Here is a 12,500-nt window from a genome sequence, read left to right on the forward strand (position 1 = left end):
GCTATATTATTTTATTAGAGATTACAATCCCGAACAGAATGAGTGATAATGTATTGGCAAGAATGTTAGACCATAAAGAAGCTATCATATCCCATTTAAGGAAGTTGGGCCAGCTTCCTCTTTCTGGGATTCCATGCTTTGGGACTTTATGTCCATAATGATGTCATGCTTGCTTTTGGGACTCGGAGAAACAAATCTTTATCGAACCCATATTTTGCCCAATGGATCCAATCTGCTCATGGTAAAACTTCATACAGGGTTCGATGTGCTTTATCTTCAACGAATGGCCCAGTATTCTAATGCGGGTCAGAAGCATATGGTTTGCCTCATTGGTTAAATGCTGTTAATGAAAATAGTAATTCACTATTCTTAATAATAGGTCCTGGAGACTTCTGGTTCATCATGCTATTGTTTCAGGTTTTACATATACAATTGCTACTGATCTTAGTAAAGGGCGCTTTAGATGCATGCGCGGTTCCAAGTTAATGCCTTATAAAGGATTTCGGTTATAGTTTTCCTTGCGATGGTCCGGGGCGAGGGGGCACTTGTGATATTTCAGCGTGGGACGTATTTTATTTGGCGGTTTTCTGGATGTTAATACCATTGGATGGGTTACTTTTATTGGCATTAAAACACATCACATTATGGCAGGTAACGTCTCACAGTTTAATGAATCTTCCACTTATTTTGATGGGATGGTTAAGAGATTATCTATGGTTAAACTCTTCATTAACTTATCAATGGGTATAACCCATTTGGTATGAATAGTTTATCAGTCTGGGCGTGGATGTTCTTATTTGACATCTTGTTTGGGCTACCGGATTTATGTTCTAACAATTTCTTGGCGCGGATATTGGCAAGAATTGGATCGAAACTTTAGCATGGGCTCCATGAACGCACACCTTTAGCTAATTTGATTCGATGGAGAGATAAACCAATGGCTCTTTCTATTGTGCAGACAAGATTGGTTGGATTAGCCCACTTTTCTGTAGGTTATATATTTACTTATGCGGCTTTCTTGATTGCCTCTACATCAGGCAAATTTGGTTAATTCATTATGTTATGCGCTGTATCTGCGATAATATCATCTCTTTCGATGGAGAAGGGGGGTATGCCCCCCTCTATTTCTACATCTAGGATCCGACTTGTATCATTGATAATAATAGGAACTGAACCATTATGGCAAAGAAAAGTTTGATTCATAGGGAGAAGAAGAGGCAAAAATTGGAACAAAAATATCATTTGATTCGTCGATCCTCAAAAAAAGAAATAAGCAAAGTTCCGTCGTTGAGTGAGAAATGGAAAATTCATGGAAAGTTACAATCCTCACCACGAAATAGCGCACCCACACGTCTTCATCGACGTTGCTTTTCGACCGGAAGACCGAGAGCTAACTATCGAGACTTTGGACTATCCGGACACATACTTCGTGAAATGGTTCACGCATGTTTGTTGCCGGGGGCAACAAGATCAAGTTGAGTAAGGATTAAAATATCCCTTACTTTTCTATTTATTTTCTATGATCGATGATCATGTAGAGGGGCCTTTACCATTCTGTATAAATAGGCTATTCTATTTGTACATATATGGAAGAGGCGCATTCAATCTTTGTTTGTCCATTAGTTTGGTTTCTTTTCATCGCGGGATAGAGCAGTTTGGTAGCTCGCAAGGCTCATAACCTTGAGGTCATGGGTTCAAATCCCGTTCCCGCAACATTACATTTTTTTGACAAAAAAAATTAGACTTGACCCTATTAACTAGTCATTTTTTCTTTTAGGGGGGTGTATTATATTCCAATTCCAGTCAACTATTTACAGTCAACTATAACGAATCTTTTATCCTCTTATCTTAAATACATTGCCCTGGGCGGATATGCGGGAATCGAACCCGCGTCTTCTCCTTGGCAAAAGAAATTTTACCATTCGACTATATCCGCATTTTTCGTTCTTGATTCTTGATACGAAAGAATATTTGGTCAAACTAGGACAGATACTTTCTTCAGTTCAGGGCGATTTTATCAAATTCCACTACTAAACCAATTAACAATCGAAATTATATAACAATTCAAATGCTTATCAATTAATCAAATTACAAGTTATTAGCAATTAATAATAATTTATATTATTTGTTATTAATATTAAGAATATTAAGTAATTAATAATATTTATATTATTATATTAATATATTTCGATTTATAAATCTATATTTCTATATTATTTATTTTATTATTCTATCTATTATTATATTATCTATTTATAATTTATATATTATTTTATATATTATTATTATATATATTTTTATATATATTTTATTTCTATTTAGTTATTATTTTATTTCTATTTAGTTATTATTTATTTTTATTTCTATTTAGTTATTATTTAGTTATTATTTATATTTAGTATATTTAGAATTTATTATTATTTAATATTTAATTTAAGTTAAATAGAAAAATTAATAATTTAATTTAAGTATAATTAAATAAATTATTAATTTATTTTCATTTTTTTATTATGATTTCGATTTTATTATTTTCTTTTCATTCATCATTCAAATTCTATTTATTTCATTCAAGTTACATTACAGATTACAGAAGTTTGACTGATCCCCCCCTCTAATTTTTTTTTTATTTTCATTTTGGCAACTTATACTTCTATATTATTGAATGTGTCTCAAAATCTGAAAAATTCGTGGGAGGGGTCATTTTGAATCCAGAATGGATAGATTCAAAAATAAGAGAATTAAGGATACCCACTAGAAAAACTAATCCAATCCATAAAGATGTGCCGGAAAATACAATGTTTTTGTTACTCACTCAATCATCAGGAGAAGTAAATACAACAGGTACACTAATCAGTAAGATTGACGAAGTAGCAATTAATGCAAAAACAGCCAATTGGAAAGCAATAGTCATGTTTCTAATCCTCAAACTACCAACAAAAGAACAATACCATTTTGATCCCTCTATGATATTGACCAAAAAAAATTAATAAAATGCAAAGGTGAGAGGGATTTTACCATGAATCGATTGATTCTATATGACTTATTCCAACCCTTTAAACCGCTTTTTATTCGGACATGGGGTCAGGGTGATTTTTTATTTCACGTTCACAAATAAATATGCACTAGATTATGCATTTCATCTATCTATATATACAGATAAATAGATTGACCTCTAGGTTTCGCACCGATATCTTTCTATACATAGTGATGGTATCAACTCATATGGCCATGTTCGATTCGGTGGAATAAAAATAAAATAGAAATTAGCTTTCGGAGATGGCTGAGTGGTTGATAGCTCCGGTCTTGAAAAACCGGTATAGTTCGAAACAAAAAAAGACTATCGAGGTTCGGATCCCTCTCTCTCCTTTTGCTCAATGAATAGATTTCTTTCTTTTATTGCTTTTTCCTAGCTTCTTAATTAAGAATCTTAATATTAATAAAGGTAATGGCTCGGCTGGGTGGAATAGCCGAGCCAGAAAAACTATTTTAGATAAATGAAAAGTTGAAACGAAAGGAAAACAGAATACTTTTAAATATCACCTGATTCCTTCAATATATATAGTGTGATCAAATTGGTTCTTACCTTAAGCATTGGATCTCCTGTCTCAGTTATCTCAGTTAAGAGGAGTCATGGAAGAACGGGCTCAAAATCACGATCAATTCCTTTTTCAAATCCGCTGCGGCTGCGCGAGCTCTTCCTGCATGCCATAAATGACCCACGAATAGGAAGAATCCTAGAACAAAATGAGAGGGTATCTAACCAACTTCTCGGAGAGACATAATTAACTGCATTGATCTCTGGTAGCTACGCCACCTACAGAATTTAGAGACCCTAAAGGAGCATGCGTCATATATTCCACAGAACACCGTTCTTTTCCAAGGTTGTATGTCTTTTTCAACTTACTCAAGTCCAAACCATTGGGACCTCTTGGAGGATTCTAACCAGGACACGCAGATCCCAAAACACGTAGTCCCCCTCAAAAATGACTTCTCCGGTCGGGGAACGCATTAGATATTTACCATCCCGGTAAGCCCTTGAGGCGGATCCACGTTAGCCCCAAGACGTTGGTCTCTAACTAGAAAAGTAAATGCTTGAGCTTGAGAAGCTTCTGGTCCGGTGGGCCGTAAAACTCACTAGGATACTTGGTATTATTGAACCAGACAAAGCAACAAACAATGAAACCAAAAACTGGATAAAAACACCTAAACTATCAGACCATTAAGCCTCTCCCGACCATACAAATGCACGGCGAGCCCATGCAAAAGAGTTTGGTTAAGAAGCTGCCAGATTCCACCAAATACAAATGGAACCTAACCATACATGTCCTCAATTATATCTTCCAAATCGTCCACACTAACAATCACCCTTCGCCTCCAAAAGGGTGATTTTAGTAAATAACCAAATATAACACTGAGGCAAGAAATTAGTTGAATTTTTTCTTACATCTCCCTCCCGGAGCCCAGGTATCGTATACGCCCCCAAAATAAAGAGCCTTGAATACTAGAAGAAAAGCACCTATACCTAGCAAAATTAAGTGAATACCCAAAATTGTGGTCATTTTATTTTATATTTTTCCATACATAACCGAAAAATGGAAAAAGATTCTTCCAGAGGTTCAGGTCCCAGAAGTGCATGATAAATACCGAAAGCCCAATACAGCAAGAGGAAATTAAGTGAAGTACTCCAGATACAAAAGTATGGAAAGGTGTCTATAACTTCTCGCCAGGGACCTACCCCCAGCCTGAAGTAGCTAGGTGAGAGTAATCAATCCTTGTTCATTTTGTGGGTTTTCTGGGACAAAATGACCCACTTCAATAGGTTCATTGCTCCGGCCAGAATACGATTAATCCGGCATAGGCTGACTTTAATAGTTTACCGGATAAATTGATAAGCTTGGCATTCCCCACCAAGCAAACCGGTGGTTTCTTAGTTGCGACCGGCTAAAGCTAAGTTCCATTAAGAGCTTCCACGAGGGTAGAACCTCCTCAGGGAATATAAGGTTTCATGAGGGCTGATCTTGAGCATAATCCAACTGAATACCTTCGTTTAAAAAGAATATTTTGGTGTAGAAAATCTCAAATTCAGGATCTTCTGCTACGGATTTCCTGGAAACGAAGTCATAGGCACGTAGGTTCAGAGCCAGACCGACTACTCAAGAGCACTCATCCATAAACCGGTTACTGGTACAAATAACATAAGAAATGTAACCAACGTTTATTGGAAAAAGCAACCCCAAAGATTTGGGACCAAAAGCGGTTAGCGGTGACCATTGAATAAGTTTCTTCGGCGAGTTGGGTTAAAAGCACGGAATGTATTTGCACCATCACCATCTTCAAATAAAGTATTCTCTACGGTAGCACCATGAATAGCGCATAGCAGAGCCGCGCCAATACACCAACAACTCCCATCATGAAATGGGTTCAATGTCCAATTATGAAATCCTTGGAAAAGAGGATGAATCGAAATATAGCTGCTACACCAAAACTAGGCGCAAAGAACCAACCAGACTGACCTAGTGGATAAATCAGGAATACAGAAACAAAAACAGCAATTGGACCAGAGAATGCGATTGCGTTATAAGGTCGCAATTGAACAGATCGCGCAAGTTCAAATTGACGTAACATAAAACCTATTAGTCCGAAAGCGCCGTGAAGAGCAACAAATGTCCACAGACCACCTAATTGACACCAACAGTAAAATCTCCTTGTGCTTCAGGACCCCATAGTAACAACAAAGAATGTGCTAAACTATTAGCAGGGGTAGAAACTGCGGCGGTTAAGAAATTGCAGCCTTCAAATAGGAGCTGGCCAATCCATGAGTATACCACGAAGTTACAAAGTTGTACCTGTAAACCAACCCCTAGAGCAGAAATAGGCACAAGGAAAGAGCAATAGGCCGGACCAACCTACAAAAACGAAACGGTCCCTACGTAACCAGTCATCCATAATATCAAATAAATCATTTTCATCTTTGGTAAATTTACCAAGGCTATAGTCATAGCAATCCTCCTATTCAACTACTTCAACCATTTCCGAGCACCTTATGTTATGGGGGCGCTGGGGATTCGATTTTTATGTATGATTTGATTTCTCGTGCACTGCCTTATAATTAATTGGTTTCGAATATAAAAAAATATTTTCTTGTATTGGTCCATAACCTGACTTAGGTAAATCCATGAACTCAATTCGTTTATTCTTTTCTATTTTTACTAGTCGTCTGAACCATGAATTGTCTTATGGCTCATCAATCAGATAGATGAATTTTTTGAACGAACTCTTCAATTCAAGGAAGAAGCGATCCCTTCTCTCGCTACTGGTTGATCCCCAGATCTACCCTCCCCTCCATCAACTAATCTTATTCTTGGATCTTGTTCGTGAAATTGATAAAAATCAATATTTTGTATTTTTTCTATGTGTATTAAATTACTATAGTCTGATATATTTCCTTCATTTTATTTCTTTTATTTATTGTTTTCTTTCTCATATTTCCTTCAGATGAATATAAAACAAAAAAACTCCAGAGGCTATTTTTCATTTCACGGGTCGAAATCCACTTCGAATCTTTTTCTATTTACTTTATGTATATCAGAAAAAGATTCGAAGTTCTATTCAATCTAATACAATATTTAATAATATTAAATTAAATAATAGGAGACTCAAAATGAAAGTTTCTTTTTCACTCACTCTCCATCACATTGGCAGAACAAAAGTGTCATATGTATCGATATGGAAATATTTGATATGTGAAGACATGATTTGATTTAGGTTTCTATCTATTATAGAATAGATAGAATATATAGATAGAAATGGATCTTGTTGTGTTCTGGAATCAAAGAAAGATAAGATGTTGAAAAAGGCTCTTAGGTTGTAACTTGAAATAAATGTTTCTCTTTATCTCGAATAGAATATTAATTTATTCCTAGGAACAAGAAGATTGAATCGGAAATATCGACGGATTCTTGTGGAGTCAAATAAATATGAAATAAAAAGAAATCGACTGTTCAATTTCATCTCTATCAATTTTAATATCAGAATAGTGGATATAGTCACGATTCAATGGGTTAGATCCACTTACTTTTCTTTTGTTGATTTCTAATCTTTACAATTCTTTACAATGGATTTGATTGGAATAATCTAATTCAAAATCAAAACAAAATAGAAATATATATTTGTCGCTTCAAGAGACGGCTTATCATTATTCATTATAATTTCAACTTTCTTTTAGAATTACTCTACTCTAACTCATTAGAATAATAACTTATTAGAGTTAAATTATACAATTTCTAATTCAATTATTATACATATACAGTTGGGTTTTATTACCAATAAAACAACATCCTAGTATTCAATATGAATACTACCATTTCATAGGAGTTTATGAAAAAAAAAGTCAAAAGCTTTATCGGATTTGAACCGATGACTTACGCCTTACCATGGCGTTACTCTACCACTGAGTTAAAGGGCGGTTCGATTCAATTACTGAATGAATTAGTAGACGGATAAGATCTATTTATATATATATAAGTATATAGTAGACTCATAGTGGCTAGTAGCTCTCAGGAATGAAATTCTAATTTACTTAACGTGTAGAGGTAAAATGGTTTTATTGGTATTGGGTTTGATAAATATCAATGCAATGAATTGTTTCAAGGCCAATCATAATTGGCTTATCAGAACAGAACGAAATTCATTTATTTGATTAATACAGGTACCTTAGCAGACATAGATCCAATCTATTTTATCGAAACATGTGATGAAGGATTTGCTTTGTCCACCAACCCAATTTTAGTTTTAGAAAAAAAAACACACATAATTTTCGATAACTTCTTGCTGCCTCTTCAAAAATTCCCGATTTACTTTTTGTTAATTTACCGGCTTAGTGTGAGATAGAAACATGCCTGTCTCGTCGTAATAATAGGTGAATCAATGAATGAAAGTGGAAAAAATGAAGGTTAACTCCCTTTTTATGTTTATATTAAACCAATCACTGATCTTATACTTTGTATTATTAATATAATCTAGTTTCTTTTTATAATATCTATTTATTTCTATTTTATAATATCTATTTATTTCTAATAAATATTTATATAATAGATTGAATTTATCTAATTTATTTCTATATCGAATAGAGTGGCGATGAATGATTTACTGAGTATAAATCGTGAATCTAAAATGGAAAATCATAAAAGATGGAAAAAGCTCTCGCTCTAGTCATTCCATTATATTGACAATTTCAAAAACTGCTCATACTATGAGCATAGTATAGTCGCAGTCAGGCAAGTATGCCCCCATCGTCTAGCGGTTCAGGACACCTCTCTTTCAAGGAGGCAGCGAGGATTCGACTTCCCTGGGGTAGGGTACTACGAAAGAAGTTGATCATGGATTATCAATAAACCTAGAATTGATTCTTCCTGGGTCGATGCCCGAGCGGTTAATGGGGACGGACTGTAAATTCGTTGGCAATATGTCTACGCTGGTTCAAATCCAGCTCGGCCCAATAATTCGCTGATCCGCCATAACCTAAAATGCCCATTTTTGTATTTTGTTTTCCCAGCCAAACAAAAAATTGGGAAGAATAAAAAAGTCCAATTTTGATATATCCATCCCTACCGCTATTTGTTTTTATTTTGTTCTATTTATTTAGTTGTTCCCATAAATTATGACCTTGATAACGCTCTAGATTCATATCAGGATCATTAAATAGAAAGTTTAATGAAAAGAAAAAGAGTAAAGTAAACAAAAAAGAAGACTCTTTTTGTTCATTTTCAAATTGATTATTGATCGATTTATTTGGCAATAACGAAAGGATTCCTAGTAACTAGTAATCCGCGTCGCTCTCCTCAAAGTGCATACCCGTATGGATATCAATATATTACTCGCGCCTTTGTTTGTTACAACCCGGCTTCGAATCTAAAATCTAAATAGAAAATGGCTTGAATGAAATCATAAGACTATCTCTGTTGTACACTTTTCTTTATTTCCCTGGGATTGTAGTTCAATTGGTCAGAGCACCGCCCTGTCAAGGCGGAAGCTGCGGGTTCGAGCCCCGTCAGTCCCGACGGATAAAATTTTTAAAATACATCAATAGATCCCTCCGTTTTCTGTCAAAGGGGATACAAATGACAGAATTTCATTCCCAACGATATCTTTATCTTTTTTTTTATTTATTTTTTCCTTTCTCTTTTTTGTTGGGGTTTATTTGGAAACTATTTGTAAACGGTGAAAGTGGAAAAGCAGTCAGATGATACATCATCAGATGATTGTACAAGGAAGGCGGTAGATTATCGAAAAGAAAGGGTGGAAAAGAATATATATAAATAAAGGAATTCTTTTGATTGGACCAGGCATCACTTTTTGTATTCGGTGTGGATAAAAGATCTTCCTATGTTATACTATTCAATTCTCGACGGTGAATCGATTTGATAGCCTAGATATTGTTATTCATGATATTGATCCGATTCGATGTCATTGAAATGTAAGTCATTGCATTGAATTTACAAGCGACAAATTTATCATCTCTATGATTAAATCCCGAGTTATTGCGATAAAAAAACAATGAAATTATGGAAGTAAATATTCTCGCATTTATTGCTACAGCGCTGTTCATTCTAGTTCCTACCGCTTTTTTACTTATAATATACGTAAAAACTGTCAGTCAAAGTGATTAATTTGAATGAAACTTGACTTTTTATCAAGGAGTTAAGAAAAAAAGGATTCAAATCTCACGTCTTAAATAAAATGAATGGACTAGAATCAGCAGTATCCTATAAAACTCGATAGTATGGTAGAAAAAAAATATGAATCTACACTATCTATATCTAATATTGTAATGTGAAAGATACAAGCTTAATATAGATGAATCCACAATATGTATCTTCATACATGTCGATATCAATTAAAGATATGTACTGTACATAGTATCTCAATTTTATTTCTTCGCTTGATCTATTTTATTTGTGTTGATTTCAATTAATCTGAAATAATTGAAAGGCAAGTCTTACGATTTTATAATTCTTTCATTTCATGGATTTGATTTTTTGGTGGATACCGAGATTCCTATTAAAATAATCGAAATGAAGGAAAAATGGAATGGAATAGGCATATATTAATTAAATTAATAAAAAAAAACCAAGTAATCTTTTTTGAACATTCCAAAGTAATTCGTTGAGCAACTGACAGATGATCCAAAAGTTCTATGGTAACTTTTCTTCGTATTTCGTTTCGAAAAAAGGTATACCCTGCCGATTTTGAATTTAACTTCTTTGATCCATGATATGAAATGAGTCAATAAAGCATTTCATAAATGAAATTCAAATAAAACAGGGGTAAGTGTCTAATATGTGACTACACTAAGGCAAGATCTTATTAAAATGAAATTAAATAAAAAAAGACTTTTTTCTCTTTGAACAGTAAAGAGGAGGAAATAAAAAGCAAATACACAGAAAACAAAGGGGTTCCTTGTCCCTCATTGTCCGTTCATAACTCTGTAGAGCTGGTTCATCAAAATAGAAAATTTAGGAAGAATTCTTTTTTATTGCCTATCATCCGGATCCTTTTACTTTCGAAATACGAACATGGGGATTATTGAAATGTTTATTTGATTTTGATTGAAAGGTGTTATTCATAGAATACATTACTCCACTAGAATCAAGAATTTCGAAATGAAGACTAATAAAATAGTTAAAATAAAAAAGGCTTTGCAAAACGATCTAGAAAACAATTGATACGGTTTGATTCCTCAACCCCAATTAGGAGTACCCTAGAGCCCACTTCTTCCCATACTACAGTGAAAGGGAAAATGTAAAGACTACCATTAAAGCAGCCCAAGCAAGACTTACTATATCCATGTGTATTATGTCCCTATCTCTATGAATATGAAACAAATATGAAGGAATTCAATTTTTTATTGTTCACTAATAATAGTGTAATTACTGGCGCAGAGTCAAAAGAAAGAGGTGTGACACGCCACCGTTGATGAATCACTTCGATAAATCCGCTTATAACAAGCTCTTATATGATTTCGAGTAAAATCGAGAACCATTAAGCACAAGCAAAATGCGCAGTAACACTTTTGGAAGTATCAAAGAATGTTACTCACATGTATCAATAATAAGACTTATTCTTTCTTTTGGTGTCCCTCATTAAGTAAAGCCAATTATCTATCAATCTAATATTAATTGGATGCCTGAACACTCAGAGACTTTCATCCGTCTGTATACAAAGTATCTTCCAACCTTCTACAACCATTCATTAGTTAATTAGACACTCCCGTTATCAATCTAATTCAAGACTCCTCTAGTAGCCACTCCATTAGTAAGGGGGCTCCATATCAAGATTTACTGATTCCTTCCACTACTTTAGTTTTCCTTGAATCCTAGACGTTAGGAGACGTTAGGATTTCGAGTTTTGTTGATCAGGCGACACCCGGATTTGAACTGGGGAATAAAGGGATTTGCAGTCCCCGCCTTACCGCTCAGCCATGTCGCCAAAGGTTACAAACAAAAAGAGTATCTCCCTTTTCTTTTTCATTTTTAGATCGGATCCATACCTTCAATTGGTTATAGTATCTCAAGACACACAATATCTAAAAACTTTCCCTTTCTTTTCTATTGAAAAAGAAAATGTGGATTCTCAGTTACAAAAGTAAAAATTCAGGACAAATAAATTGGAACCATTAACTATTGACTGCAAATTTATGGACGATTCTTCTTCTTGTCTTTTCTAATGGTATAAGAAAATAAAACTGGATACATAACTAAATTGATTTTTTTCAATAAAAAAAAACTTTCTTAATTTCAAGTATATTATAATAATATAACAGCAATTATCAGTCTATGTAAACCCCAGAGCATAAGTTGTTACACAGTTATAGTTATCTAATGAGGTATTTTATCTATCTAGATATGATGTCCATAGGGAATCAGCAAGAAATTATCGTGTTTCAATTTTCATTGAATAGATTAAAATAAAAGAAAAATAGAATTTTGATAGAGCACGCCATGTCTTGTCTCCATTAGAGCGTTATAATGGAATAAAAGAAAGACATATATAAATAGAAATGCTATATCTGCACCTGTTTAATAAATAGAAGCCCCTTTTCGTACGCACTTCAATCATATTCTAAATATTCTACTAAAAATAAAAAACTAAAAAGTGGGTAAAACATCTATCTTCTCTGCGAATCGTTTTTGAACAATGGAGTCCATGAAAAAATTAAGCGCTAGAAAAATCAACTCTCTCCCTATATATATATTTTATGATTATTTTGTCTTTATCTCAACGAACAGATCAAATCAGGAATTCCTTTCATTTTTCTGGTATTCAATCGGATTGGAATATGTAATATCATAATAATGGTAGAAATTGAATTATTTTTTTATATTCTATACAAAACAAAACTCCATGCGGCTAAATGGCATTTATCAATTCTTTTCTGTATCTGTTTGTTATAAATATAAATTAAAATTTGAGTATAATTTTTCTTCTTCCGTTCATACGCA

General features: G+C 33.9%; 1 protein-coding gene, 3 non-coding genes and 1 pseudogene across 4 annotated transcripts; all 5 read left to right on the forward strand.

Moving 5' to 3' along the window:
- LOC128288520 (photosystem I P700 chlorophyll a apoprotein A2-like) overlaps positions 1 to 1,384 on the forward strand; it is a 2,557-nt pseudogene extending 1,173 nt beyond the window's left edge.
- A 255-nt stretch (positions 1,385 to 1,639) lies between these two features.
- On the forward strand, positions 1,640 to 1,713 carry TRNAM-CAU (transfer RNA methionine (anticodon CAU)). The gene has a single exon. It is a non-coding gene; the product is annotated as a tRNA-Met (tRNA).
- A 2,544-nt stretch (positions 1,714 to 4,257) lies between these two features.
- Positions 4,258 to 9,066, forward strand: LOC128288515 (uncharacterized). Its single transcript, XM_053024882.1, has 4 exons — positions 4,258 to 4,272; positions 5,201 to 5,227; positions 8,257 to 8,352; positions 8,995 to 9,066. Exons 1-4 carry the CDS (start codon positions 4,258 to 4,260, stop codon positions 9,064 to 9,066), a joined length of 210 nt encoding a protein of 69 aa, XP_052880842.1.
- Positions 8,414 to 8,497, forward strand: TRNAY-GUA (transfer RNA tyrosine (anticodon GUA)). The gene has a single exon. It is a non-coding gene; the product is annotated as a tRNA-Tyr (tRNA).
- Positions 8,985 to 9,058, forward strand: TRNAD-GUC (transfer RNA aspartic acid (anticodon GUC)). The gene has a single exon. It is a non-coding gene; the product is annotated as a tRNA-Asp (tRNA).
- Positions 9,067 to 12,500: the final 3,434 nt, after the last annotated feature.

This window comes from Gossypium arboreum, unplaced genomic scaffold (assembly GCF_025698485.1).
Source record: "Gossypium arboreum isolate Shixiya-1 unplaced genomic scaffold, ASM2569848v2 Contig00229, whole genome shotgun sequence".
Lineage (NCBI taxonomy): Eukaryota > Viridiplantae > Streptophyta > Magnoliopsida > Malvales > Malvaceae > Gossypium > Gossypium arboreum.